We start from the raw sequence: 14,323 nt of genomic DNA, 5'->3' as shown, positions 1-14,323 counted from the left end.
ACCAGTGCTGGACTGATCGTGTAACCTCTGCGAACGCCAAGAAGAAGAAGAAGAAGAAGAAAAACAAAAGCAGCACAAAATCAAAATGGGGTTACAATATGGAGGGAAACATGCATGCTGTGTGCTGAACACATCTGTGGTGGTGCACCGTTATCATTTAAACCAGAAGGAAGGTAGGACTGAGGAGCAAGATGGGATTGGGAAGCACAGGAGAGTTTTAATAAAATGGCACAAGATGTGGTTGTGTGTGTGCGTGCGTGCTTGTGTGCATGCTTGTGAGTGTTTGTGCGAGTGTGCGTGCATGCGTGTTCATTCATCTCATATTTGTGTGTGCGTGCGTGTGTTCATTTGTCTCACATCCAAAGGAAAGCCTAGTGGTAATGTTTTTGGGTGTAAATTCTCATACTTGGATACCTTTGCTTTCTTAGTGAGCAGTGTTAGTATGTTTAGATCAGCATGTTCTGTAACTGTACTGCATACCTGGGAACCCGTATGATTTTGCCATATTTTGTACGCTTGATTGGACGTGAGCAAATCATTTGAATCATGGATGTTTAAATGCTGTGGAGTACACTAAATTTTCTGAAAATATACCAAGTTTTTTTGAGACTACAAGTGCAAAACAGGGGTTTCCAGGTCTGGTACTGACAATTGATGCAGTCCTGCTGTGGAGTACACTAAATTTTCTGAAAATATACCAAGTTTTTTTGCGACCACAAGTGCAAAACAGGGGTTTCCAGGTCTGGTACTGACAATTGATGCAGTCCTGCATGTAAAGCAGCAACAAAGGACCAGTTAATGGGAATTTTAAAAGAATATAATTAGCCCTCGAGATTCAAAGCTAAGATCTCAAAAGATGTGAACTTTATGTCGGTAGAACGTTTTAATACAAATTGCTATCATCATCTCATTCCAGCGATTGGTGGTGCACCTGTCAGGATTGGAGCCAGTGTAAGTCAGCCTCAGGTGAGTGATGATTACTTATTTTACCTGTATTGCCAGTGTGTGTGTGTGTGTGTGTGTGTGTGTGTGTGTGTGTGTGTGTGTGTCCATATAGCTGTCTGTATATATCTGGGTCGGCCATTGAACATGCAGATGTGTGTTCATCTGTCTCTGGGTCTATGTTTACCATATATTGTAAAGATCATTAGTCCATTGTGTCTGTGTCTGTGTGTGTCCTTCTGGCTGTCTGACTCTGAATATCTGGATCTGCCGTGCAACATGAAGATGTGTGTTCATTTGTCTGTCTATCTATCTTGGTCTTGGTTACCATATATTAGGGAGACAATTAGTTTATTGTGTGTGTGTCCATCTGGCTGTCTGTATATCTGGGCCTGCTGTGTAACATGAAGATGTTTGTTCATTGGGCGGTCTATCAGGGTGTATGTTTACTATATATTGTGGTGATGATTAGTTTATTGTGTGTGTGTCCTGTTTGTCTGTATATCTGGGTGAGTGAGTGTGTGTGTGAGTATGTGTCTGTGTGTCTGTATGCATTACTGGGTGTGGTGGCATTATTCCTAGCCCAAAACCAAACCATGGAACACCATTAATTTTGAGATTTAAAAAAAATTGTTGTTTGGTTTGATGTGTAGTGTTGCTTTGGACAAGCAAGAGCATTCATTTATATATTTGCCATCTGCTATGAAGTAAATCTTAGTTGGAAACAAAGGCCATGTTGATTTGTGTTATAATCATTCTTTGTGTATGTTTTAAACATTGCAGGCTAACAGTAACAACTGCCCAGTTTGCGACCTGGAGACAGCCCCCCCTAATTACAACGAGATCATTTGCAATTCTACAGTAGGTAAGTTGTCTGAAAAAACACCACCAGCTAACATTAGCTGTACAAATCAGGACGTATGATTCATTCTTAGTTGGGTTTGCCATATTAGCTTCCCCCCTCAAACTCTCGCCTTCACCTTCTCGATCCATCCCACCACCATTATCATATTTGATTGAGTGACTAACCCTGTAGGACATCAGATGACGTCCTGGGTACCTTGCTTTAACGGGCAACACACCGTTCTATACACACACACAAAACAGTAGAACAAACAATGTGTATGTGTGAGTGGTGTATTCATTTATACATGTAAGTTGTCAATTCAGGTACATACAGGTAATGCTTTGTATGCAAATATTTACTGGTAATGAAAAGGTTAAGACTCCCTTTTTAAGACCCTGCTTTCTCAGACTTTCTGTTTCCAACCTCTGAATTTATCCCCAATTTCAGACTCCATTGTTTTTAAGGCCTGATTTTCTCACATTTTTGTAGTTCTTAATAGGAGGGTTCTATTGTATTTGACTGAGCTATTACAAATGTTTATTCTAGATGCTCACATCACTTGTATTTTTAGATGTCACCCTCTTGATTATCTCCCCTCCTCCACTGCCGGTACATATATTGCATTCTGAACAGGTTCTACCGTGAAAAGAATCCTCATACAATGTCCCTCATGTTACAGTGTACAAAGTCCGCGCTGGGCGCAACAAGAAGTACTCGATGAAAATCAAGGCTAACCTGCGGCCCATCAAAAAAGTCCGACTCAACCTGTTCGCCAATGTCCGCATGGATTCAAGCTGCAAGTGTCCCCTCCTGCAAAAGCCATGTGAGTATAGTATGGTGCTACTGCGCAACATGCTTTAGCTTTGTTGTGAAAATACAGTCAAACCTGTCATAACGACCACTCAAGGGAAAAAAAAGTAAATTTTAAGGGGCTTATTGTCCGTCAGGTCTTAATTGCCTATATTGGACATGAATTGGTTTATACGATTCGAGTTTTACGCCCTCACGGCTTTTTGATGTTTGCGTGTTTAGGTGGTATCAGCCATCTGCACTTATGGTAGAATGACCAAGATCTTTAACGTGCCATTGTGGTGACACGGGTGGGAGATGGATACCGTCTCTGGGTCTGCACATAAAGTTGACCCGTGTCCGTCCCGGCCCGGATTCGAACCAGCGACCTCTCGATCACAAGTCCAGTGCTCTACCACCTGAGCTACCCGGGCCCCCCACTCAAGGGATCAAACAAAAGTGAATTTTGTAGACAGGTGGTCACTATGGAAAGGTCAGCTATTGAAGAAAAAGCCTGGTGAGGGATCCTTAGGGGGTGGTCGTAATAGGCAGGTGTGAATGGTACGGCCCACACTGTTTACAGATAACTATAATCTTTCTCATGTAAACCATCCATTAAATTACATATTCTTACTCCGAATCACATAAAGCATTGACGTAGTCTGAGATGCTAAGGTCTGAAAAGGCTACCCGTCTTAAACAATTTTAAAGGGAAGCAACCCCACCACAAAAAGTGTAAAGGTAGCCATGGTAATGACCACAGACCAGGGGAGTTACCTCCCATTGGTGTGTACTACGTCACTACCGCTCCTCAACACGTGGTCAAGATCATACGACTTTTTCAGCTCTGAGGAGAAGGTCGTGGATTTTTGGCGCTCTCGTGGCTGAGCTGTTTGGTGTTTGCTTGACACCCACCGGCCACACACCCGTCTGGCTTGCCTTCTGCATTGTAGTTGGTGAGCTCGTTCCGTTTAGTCATTATTCTGACAAAATTTTGTTGTAAGTTGCTGACTTTTCGTCCAGTTTTTGGACTCGTAAATTTTTCAGTAACTTTCTTGTTTGGCGGCCATTTTTTGTTGGTCAGCATGGCTGACAGTGATAAAAAAACGTGGCAAGGCTGATGTCAAGGGCAGGGTTAAGCCTAAATCTTCAACGTCATCTTCCAAATCGCCTGTACTTGTTGTCTCGGACGAGGCACGTGATACCGTTTTGTCCGTACCTATTTCTGCCCCCAAGGACCATGGGGTTGGGGGGCAGCCAAGCACTTCTTTGTCTTCTATGTCTTCTTGCTCTCCCTCTGTGTCGGCACCGGAGCAAGGTGCTCTCGTGTCGACGCTGCTTAGTTCTTTAGTTCCAGGAATTCGCAGCATGGTCAGGGAAGAATTGAAACGTTCCACTCCGCCGGCCAGCATTGTTTTCCCTCCAGCAGCTTACTCTTTGGCGACGATTTCCAGGGAGAATTTCCTGGCTGCTTCGTCTTCCACCAGTCCTCGTGAGGCTACCGGATACTCCCTTTTGGGAAGCAGTTCCTTGGTGCGGGATCACAACTCGCAAACTTCTGTTCTGACTCACCCAATTCACACTGCGTGCACGTGCACGGGCGTTTCAGAGCAAGGGCGGCATCCGTTTTCGGCAGCTGCGTTTCCGGTTTTTACCGGAAGCATAGGTCCTCCCGCGCAAGCACACGTAGAGGTCTTGACTGGAGTTGACCGAGGACTGGCCTATGGGCGTTCGGGCTTCCGGCCCCAGTCCGCGCAACCTTCGCTTCCGCATTGTGCGGCTTCGTCTGTTGCTTTTCCGGCTCTGTCCGGATACACTGTTCCTCTTTCTGACGCTTCCTCTCGGATGGCTGTTAGTGAGGAACAGCGGCTGGCCTACGGGCATTCAGGCTTTTAGCCTCGGTCGGGGCAGTCGTCACTCCACCCGTCGGGTGTTGCGTCTACTGCCTATTCAGTTCCAGTGGCTACGGATGTTCCCCCCTCTTACTCTTACCCGCCTGCTAGTCAGGGGATGAGTCCGGACGGGTTCCGGTTGGACGGGTTTCCGGTTTCCGGTCATCCAGTTCATCAGCCTACCACCAGCAACTGTGACTTTGGTCCGTGTCCGTCGCTTGACTATTCTGATGTACAGTCAGTAGCCAGCGAGCAGACACGTTCTGGATTTCCGTCGAGGGTCAGGGCTGCCCTTGAAGCTGCGGCGGAGGTTACTTCCAGATATTTCCCAGAGGGTGCATCGGCTTCGGCGGCTTCCGCTTCGGTCGCTCCGTTGGCGATGTCGGACTTCCGTTCCGCGAAGGAGGAGGATTCCTACTTCCGGTTCGAGGAGTCACCTTTGGTGGCGTACCACCTTTCTCAGGTTTTGGCTAGACCATCTCCTGCCGGAAGTGGTATCCCCTGTGTTCCTGTTCCACTACTCGTTCCGCACGGTCCAGTTCCGGAATAGGCTCAGCCTTGGCTGGCTTCGGCTGCACAGACTTCGACTTTTGCTCCTTCTTGTCATAAGAAGTTCACCTTGCCGAAGCCTGGCCGGAACTTGTTGTCTTCCTTTGCTCTTCGGCGTACACCTCTACCGGTTACACAGGGACTCGGTTGTTGTGTTTCCAGACCACACTCTCGTCTCTTCAGAGGAGATTGGACGCCAGCTTTTGGAACTTGCCTCAATCTCTGAGACGATCATCAGAGCTCTCTCTCGTTTTCTCACTGAGTCACTGGATCCTTTCACACTTAGTGCCGATCAGGACGCTGATGATATCTAAAAAAAATCAGGCTCCGGAACAAGCATCTCCGCTGGTTCATATCAGACCTCCAACCAACATCCTGGCTCCCGGAGATCCAGATTTGGACAATTGTCCGGTCCGAGCCCTTGACATCTACCTTGCCCGTTCACAGCCGCTAAGATCAGAATCTCAAAAGCTTTTATTCATCTCCCTTAATACGGTGAGACAAAAAGACATTTCGACAGGCTTACGAGTGGAGCCGTTCGGACAAGGGGGGGACGCAGCCTGTCTTTCCCCTTGACTCGGCCCGAGTCCACGAAACCAGGGCTTGGGCCTCCTCCTTGGCCGTTTTACGGTCAAGGAGGCTGGAGGAAGTTTTGTGCACGGCTTACTGGTGCTCTGACGATGTCTTCATAAATTATTACCTCAGAGACATTGCGGCTGTCCGTCAGGACGGTTCTAGAGCCCTTCCTGCCTTGGTTGCAGGAGCCAGTGCCTGGCAAGGATTTAAGAGTGAGGTAGATTTTTCTTTCCCACCGCCTTGTTGAAGCTATCTGCTTTATGTTATTCGAAGTAAGAATATGTAATTTAATCGAAAATTTTAGTTGTAAATTTTCATTTGATTAATATACTTACCCGAATCACATAGTTTATGTTCTCCCGCCAACCCCGCTTTTGGTTTTTTAGTTTTCTTTAAAGCCATATGATCTTGACCACGTGTTGAGGAGCGGGAGTGACGTAGTACACACCAATGGGAGGTAACTCCCCTGGTCTGTGGTCATTACCATGGCTACCTTTACACTTTTTGTGGTGGGGTTGCTTCCCTTTAAAATTTTCAGACCTTAGCATCTCAGACTACGTCAATGCTTTATGATGCGGGTGAGTATATTAATCAAATGAAAATGTACTACTAAAATGTTCGAGCTTGTAAACCACAGCGAATCAATCCAGACAATGACATGCGATATTGACCTATTTTCTCAGGGACACTTACCAAAGCTTGTTGTTTTCTGTGCAGGGTGGGGATGTCTTGCTGTACATTGCATTCTTATTGCAGATTGACATTCGTGTCGATCCTGTTGTGTTAAAGTCAAGACACTGCTGATTTTGACCCAAGCAACCCAAAGTCATTCTAGGCGTCCGGATTGTGACTTGTTTTCAGTGAAGCCTACTGATTTTGGCCCAGGGAACCCAATTTCATCCTGTGACTTGTGTTTTCAGTTAAGCCTGCTGATTTTTCCCCAGGCAACCCAATTTCATACTGTGACTTGTGTTTTCAGTCAAGACAGTGCTGATTTTGACCCAGGCAACCCAATTTCATCCTGTGACTTGTATTTTCAGTGAAAACAGTGCTGGTTTTGACCAAGGCAACCCAATTTCATCCTGTGACTTGTGTTTTCAGTCAAGACAGTGCTGGTTTTGACCCAGGCAACCCAATTTATCCTGTGACTTGTGTTTTCAGTGAAAACAGTGCTGATTTTGACCAAGGCTACCAACCTCCAGGGAAAGACTATGACTCTGGACGCCAGAACATACGTCTTCAGCGTGAGAAAAGATCGCACCCTGGAGAGAAAGGCACGCAAGGCTCAGCGCAAGTGTCGTATGCCCTGATTCATGATTTAAAAGGCATTTCTGTGTGTATGTGCTTGTTTGTCTTGTTTCTCTCTTTTCCCAGCTTTTTGTTGCTGGCTGGCAAATATCTGTTGTTGTTTTTTTACAACAGAAATTAAAGTGTTTGTTTATGTAAATTCAGTGTTACAGAGTGTATGTCTTCTTGAATAATGTTGCTTTTGTACTGCGGCTTCTTCGGCTATCGTGAACTTTCTTCTTCTTTTGCGTTCGATGATCGTGAACTTTCAAGATTTAAGAAAAGAGAAAATTCCAGCGATAGGTTTTGTGTCTTTTGTCTTTCTATGTCGTTATGTATGTCTCTCATTCTGCCCCCAACAGTTTTTGTCAGTCATTATTTCCCTTAATTGGAGATAAGGCTTTTGTTCTCTTGCTCACAGTGAGTTTTAAGGAAAGGTGACTGTGTTAATGTTTGTTCTGTTCACCATAAGCATTTTTAATTAATTTAAATGTTGTCTAAATTAACCTCTTTTAAAAATTGTGAAGGTTTCTCTTTTACACTGAACAATTTTCAGCTTCTTGCAAAAACAAATGAACTGTTTTAGAAAGAGAGTCCCAGACTTAATTTTTTTTATTTTTCATGTTCGTAACCAGTTCAATTCTGTATAGCCAATATTGCATTTGCTGTGTAGTTTTATATAATATATGTCAATTCTCTTTTAATTTTTCTTGCTGTGGTGTAGTTTTATATAAATGTCACTGTTATAAATAATTCTCATGATCTCTTCCACGTGTATACTATTTTCAGTGTATGGTCTTTGGGTGACGCCATGTGATGCTATCAATTGAAACCGAGTTGAAGAAGTGAAAGAGAAGACATGACATGAGATTCATACATGCATTTACTCACAGAATTGCGTGTGTTATACATGTATTCACAGACCTAAGTACATAACCAGTTTCTAAATGTGTGTGTTATTGAAAAATGAAACAAATTGCAAATGCCGGATATTAAACATCTGTCTGATGTGACAACACGCATGCATGTGCACGTGCACTCTCAATGTCAAGCTTAGAATGGCAACACTCATGGTAAAGATACAGGGCTAACACCTTTCCGGTTCTTGCCGGAAATCCGATTTTTGAAAACTTAAAACTGGAAAATCCGGTTTCTTAAGTAAAACTTTGTTCTTTGTCCCTACAAGATAATAAAAAAAAGCCTCAGGTTCTGGGGGGCGCCGCCGTGGACCCTGGCCTTTCAGGTTTTTCTTTTTTTGTGTGTGTGTTAGCCCTGAAGATAGATTCTCCATGTGATAAAGGGAGAATCCTTAAGAAATGCCTTGAATCTATATAAAAAAAAAATGGCTTGGCTTACTTCACATATTGATAAATAAAAACCCACCAAAAACGACTTATACTCAGACTACCTAATAATAAATATACATTTATGCTCTCTGACTCCATTGTTTGAGTCTTCTCTCATCATTTTTATTGAAAAAGTTGAAAAGTTATTGACAGTTTTTAAAGTTGAAATTTTTCTTTTTTTCTTTTCCCTGTCAGGCTTAACAATAGAGGGCATTTTTTGTTTAGTGGTGTGCAGTTTCATCTGTGTTAACTGATGTTGTGCACTGTCGAATATGCATTCCCATATCATTTGTAAATATAAACTTCTCATTGCACAATCTGTTAAATATGTAGCTCTGTTTGTACTATTTGTGTACTTTCATGGTTTCCACTCTAATAAATACACATTGTTTAAACCAATACCGTACCAGAGTTGTGCTATTTGTTGTTGCATTTGTGGAGAGGGAGAGAGTGTGAATGTGGGTCTGTGTCTGTATGATGCCTTTTTACATTTAGTCAAGTTTTGACTAAATGTTTTAACGTAGAGGGGGAATTGAGACGAGGGTCGTGGTGTATGTGTGTGTGTCTGTCTGTCTGTCTGTCTGTGCGTGTGTGTGTGTAGAGCGATTCAGACCAAACTACTGGACCGATCTTTATGAAATTTGACATGAGAGTTCCTGGGAATGATATCCCCGAACGTTTTTTTTTCTTTTTTTTTGATAACTACCTTTGATGACGTCATATCCGGCTTTTTGTAAAAGTTGAGGCGGCACTGTCACACCTTCATTTTTCAATCAAATTGATTGAAATTTTGGCCAAACAATCTTCGACGAAGGCCGGACTTCGGTATTGCATTTCAGCTTGGTGGCTTAAAAATTAATTAATGACTTTGGTCATTAAAAATCTAAAAATTGTAAAAAAAATAATTTGTTTTTAAAACGATCCAAATGTACGTTCATCTTATTCTTCATCATTTTCTGATTCCAAAAACATATAAATATGTTATATTCGGATTAAAAACAAGCTCTGAAAATTAAAAATATAAAAATTATTATTAAAAAAAATTTCCGAAATCGATTTAAAAACAATTTCATCTTATTCCTTGTGGGTTCCTGATTCCAAAAACATATAGATGTGATATGTTCGGATTAAAAACACGCTCAGAAAGTTAAAAAGAATAGCGATAAAAAGAAGCGTGCTATCCTTCTCAGTGCAACTACTACCCCGCTCTCCTTGTCAATTTCACTGCCTTTGCATCGAGCGGTGGACTGACGATGCTACGAGTATACGCTCTTGCTGTAAAAATGCAGTGAGTTCAGTTTCATTCTGTTAGTTTGACAGCTTGACTAAATGTTGTAATTTCGCCTTACGCGACTTGTTATATTTTGTATTTAGTTATGTCTTTCAAAGCAGTTTTCATACACTTGTTGGTTGACCATGTAAAACTGTTAAAACTTTCAGATAAACGTAGAAAATTGTGAGTTAAACCTGAACAAATTCGGTACCAGTGGCCTTTACTCGCGTCGAAGATCATGATTCGTGACCCTAACTTTCAAAGAAAAAAAAATCAAAATCAAAGTTGTCTTTGAGTCAGATTGTTGTTTTTACAGTAATCCAAGTGAATGAATGTAAACAGAAGTGATCTTCAACTTGACACAAGGTTTGACCAAACACCGCATACGAATCAAATGTTGTAAGATGAAGTCAATTTGTTCACTGATCGAAAATAATTAAAACAAGAAATTCCTCCGAGGTAGGAAAAACACCCCCGTCCTTAGCATTCTCACTGCCACCAACTGAGCAGGCACTGCTAACAAGTGTGGTTATTTCCCTTTGACCATTAATATGTCCCTCTATAAGTCCTTGTAGAATCTTAATCCACCAATAACTCCCTAACCGTGTGTTTGACTGGTCCCAATTTTTGTAAGGACCGTCTCAGGAATGTATAGAACCTGTTCACCAAGTTTGGTGACGATCGGTCCGTTCATTCTTGAGATCTATATGCGAACACAAACAAACAAACAAACAAACACATCGAGCGAAACCTATACACACCCCTATACCGGGGGTGTAATAATGTGTCTGCATTTGCAGAAACTAATAAATACACAGGCGCACGCACGTACACACTCACGCACACACGCCCACACTCACAGTCACGAACAGGCACACAGACTCATTCTCTCTCACACGCTCGCACGAATACACACACACAGCGAACAGGTTAGAATAGAGATAACTTGGCAGTCTTTAAGTAAAGATCGAACGTCTAAAACAACATGGTCTGAAAACAAATTTCAAAACGCAGTCTTAAAACACCTATATATACGCATCAAGTTCAGGCGGGAATACACACCCAGCCGCCGTTTCACACGAATGACTACATAATTCTTTAAAACAAATATAACAGACGGAAGGAAATTGAATACGTATCCTAGAAAAGGCATACCGGTAGCGAAAAGTGGGACACCCGGATAGGCAAGAGTGCAGTTGATCGTGACCTGAGATTTACCCCAAACAAGACAGGCAACCCGATCAAGGTGGAGACCCCCCCCATGCAAGTGTATGGTTAAGGGATTCCCCACAGTTCCTCGTCTTCAAGCACAAACGAACACACACACACGCACGCACACACATACACACACGCATGCACTCACACACGCATGCACACACATACACACACGCATGCACTCACACACGCACGCACACACATACACACACGCATGCACTCACACACGCACGCACACACACAGACGCACACACACAAACAAACACACACACACACGCACGCACACACATACCCACACGCATGCACTCACTCACACACACAGACCGGCACACACACAAACACAAAACACGCACGCATACACACACGCATGCACTCACACACGCACGCACACACACAGACGCGCACACACCCACAAACAAACACACACAGACGCACACGTACATACACACACGCATGCACTCACACACGCACGCACACACACAGACGCGCACACACACACAAACAAACACACACAGACGCACACGTACATACACACACGCATGCACTCACACACGCACGCACACACACAGACGCGCACACACACACAAACAAACACACACAGACGCACACGTACATACACACACGCATGCACTCACACACGCACGCACACACACAGACGCGCACACACACACAAACAAACACACACAGACGCACACGTACATACACACACGCATGCACTCACACACGCACGCACACACACAGACGCGCACACACACACAAACAAACACACACAGACGCACACGTACATACACACACGCATGCACTCACACACGCACGCACACACACAGACGCGCACACACACACAAACAAACACACACAGACGCACACGTACATACACACACGCATGCACTCACACACGCACGCACACACACAGACGCGCACACACACACAAACAAACACACACAGACGCACACGTACATACACACACGCATGCACTCACACACGCACGCACACACACAGACGCGCACACACACACAAACAAACACACACAGACGCACACGTACATACACACACGCATGCACTCACACACGCACGCACACACACAGACGCGCACACACACACAAACAAACACACACAGACGCACACGTACATACACACACGCATGCACTCACACACGCACGCACACACACAGACGCGCACACACACACAAACAAACACACACAGACGCACACACATACACACACGCATGCACTCACACACGCACGCACACACACAGACGCACACACACAAACACAAACAAACACACACAGACGCACACACACACACACAAATGCACAGACGGACACAGACGCGCGAGAAATTTAGAAATGAAATGGTTCTTTTCAGTTCCCGGTGTCAGATTTTCTCGCTCAGTTCCACACCAATGATAAGGAAAGAGGTTGGACTCCAAGTGTAAACTGAGGCGATCGACATTGAAGAATAAGAAGGAGACAGGGAAAGAGGAAGAGAGAAGGGGGAGCCGTGTCCAGTATCTAGTTCACCAACCTCTCGTGCAACCGACATCCTCTGTATTGTCATATATTTTTATTTTTTCCTCTGTCCTGTTCTACTTTTCCCTTTCGCAAGAAAAAAGCAGTCATGCGCGGTTTGGACTCATCAATGATGTGGTGGTTTTTTGACTCACATGCGAAGCAAAAGTGAGTCTATGTACTCACCCGAGTCGTCCGTCCGTCCGTCCGGACGTCCGTCCGTCCGTCCGTCCGGAAAACTTTAACGTTGGATATTTCTTGGACACTATTCAGTCTATCAGTACCAAATTTGGCAAGATGGTGTATGATGACAAGGCCCCAAAAAACATACATAGCATCTTGACCTTGCTTCAAGGTCAAGGTCGCAGGGGCAATAAATGTTGCCTAAAAAACAGCTATTTTTCACATTTTTCCCATTTTCTCTGAAGTTTTTGAGATTCAATACCTCACCTATATATGATATATAGGGCAAAGTAAGCCCCATCTTTTGATACCAGTTTGGTTTTCCTTGCTTCAAGGTCAAGGTCACAGGAGCTCTTCAAAGTTAGATTGTATACATATTTTGAAGTGACCTTGACCCTGAACTATGGAAGATAACTGTTTCAAACTTAAAAATTATGTGGGGCACATGTTATTCTTTCATCATGAGACACATTTGGTCACATATGATCAAGGTCAAGGTCACTTTGACCCTTATGAAATGTGACGAAAATAAGGTAGTGAACCACTAAAAGTGACCATATCTCATGGTAGAAAGAGCCAAAAAGCACCATTGTACTTCCTATGTCTTGAATTAACAGCTTTGTGTTGCATGACCTTGGATGACCTTGACCTTGGGTCAAGGTCACATGTATTTTGGTAGGAAAAATGTGTAAAGCATGTGAGTCGTATGGGCTTTGCCCTTCTTGTTTGTCCGTGTGCGTGTGTGGTCAGGTTATGAGGTACAATTTGTGTTGGTCTTGTGTGCTTTTCAGCACACACAAAACAAGCAACGATGCGCGCGCTTCGAAAATTTCTGAGTTTAAAATTTTCGTTCCGGTTGAACAACCAGGTAATCATTTAACAGTGCTTTTCTCTGAAATCCATAGCAAAGGAAACAAGAACAATCTTCCATAGCGAAGGTAACAAGGAAAACTTCATCTTCAACGGGCTTCTCATCATTATTTAACAGATGACTGATTCACCAAACACTTGGACGAGTTCTGTGCTGTTTTCGTAGTACCGCTTTTGCTACACCGTGCACAGAATCTTGTGATCTTTTGTTAGGCCTGTCGGCAAAGGGAGCATCTCGTTACTCCCCCGTATCGTTACTCCCCCGGCTCGTTACTCCCCCGTGCCTTTTTATTACACTTAAGTAAGAGAGAGAGAGAGAGAGAGAGAGAGAGAGAGAGAGAGAGAGTAAGAAAGAGAGAGAGAGCAAAAGACAGAGAGAGAGAGAGAGCTCCGTATCGCTACTCCCCCGGCTCGTTGTTCCCCCGGCTCGTTGTTCCCCCGGCTCGTTACTCCCCCGTATCACTACTCCCCCGGCTCGTTACTCCCCCGTACACAGAAAATGACTGGATAACCCTGTGATAGTAAGTTAGCATGAAATATTGTTTTTCCGGAGAAATTGTCTGGATAAACAAACAAACAAAACAGCTGGACAGGGGGGGGGGGGGGGGGGGAGGGAGGGAAACAATATTTCATGCCAACTTAGTATCACAGGGTTATCCAGTCATTTTCTGTGTACGGGGGAGTAACGAGCCGGGGGAGTAGCGATACGGGGGAGTAACGAGTCAGGGGAGTAACGAGACGGGGGAGTATCGAGCCGGGGGCGGAGTAGCGATACGGGGGATTAACGAGCTGATCCCGTCGGCAAACACCTCACACGCACACACATTAGTTACAACAAGTCGCGTAAGGCGAAAATACAACATTTAGTCAAGTAGCTGTCGAACTCACAGAATGAAACTGAACGCAATGCAATTTTTCAGCAAGACCGAATACTCGTAGCATCGTCAGTCCACCGCTCATGGCGAAGGCAGTGAAATTGACAAGAAGAGCGGGGTAGTAGTTGCGCTGAGAAGGATAGCACGCTTTTCTGTACCTCTCTTTGTTTT

The 14,323-nt window shown here is 44.1% G+C and overlaps 1 protein-coding gene across 3 annotated transcripts in view; it reads left to right on the top strand.

Annotated features, from left to right (window-relative positions):
• The window catches only part of LOC138948762 (alpha-2-macroglobulin-like protein 1), a 77,506-nt gene extending 68,879 nt beyond the window's left edge, over positions 1-8,627 (top strand). For all 3 annotated transcript variants that reach the window (XM_070320373.1, XM_070320380.1, XM_070320389.1), the window contains exons 36-39: positions 917-966; positions 1,726-1,807; positions 2,469-2,612; positions 6,757-8,627. In XM_070320373.1, the coding sequence (XP_070176474.1) occupies positions 917-966; positions 1,726-1,807; positions 2,469-2,612; positions 6,757-6,905 (425 nt within the window). In that variant the 3' untranslated portion in view covers positions 6,906-8,627. The remainder of the gene's footprint in view (positions 1-916; positions 967-1,725; positions 1,808-2,468; positions 2,613-6,756) is intronic.
• The last annotated feature ends 5,696 nt before the right edge of the window (positions 8,628-14,323 follow it).

This window comes from Littorina saxatilis, linkage group LG1, assembly GCF_037325665.1.
Source record: "Littorina saxatilis isolate snail1 linkage group LG1, US_GU_Lsax_2.0, whole genome shotgun sequence".
NCBI classification, from domain to species: Eukaryota; Metazoa; Mollusca; class Gastropoda; order Littorinimorpha; family Littorinidae; genus Littorina; species Littorina saxatilis.
Note: the sequence above shows the minus strand (reverse complement) of the source record. Positions and strands in the feature narration are given on the sequence as shown.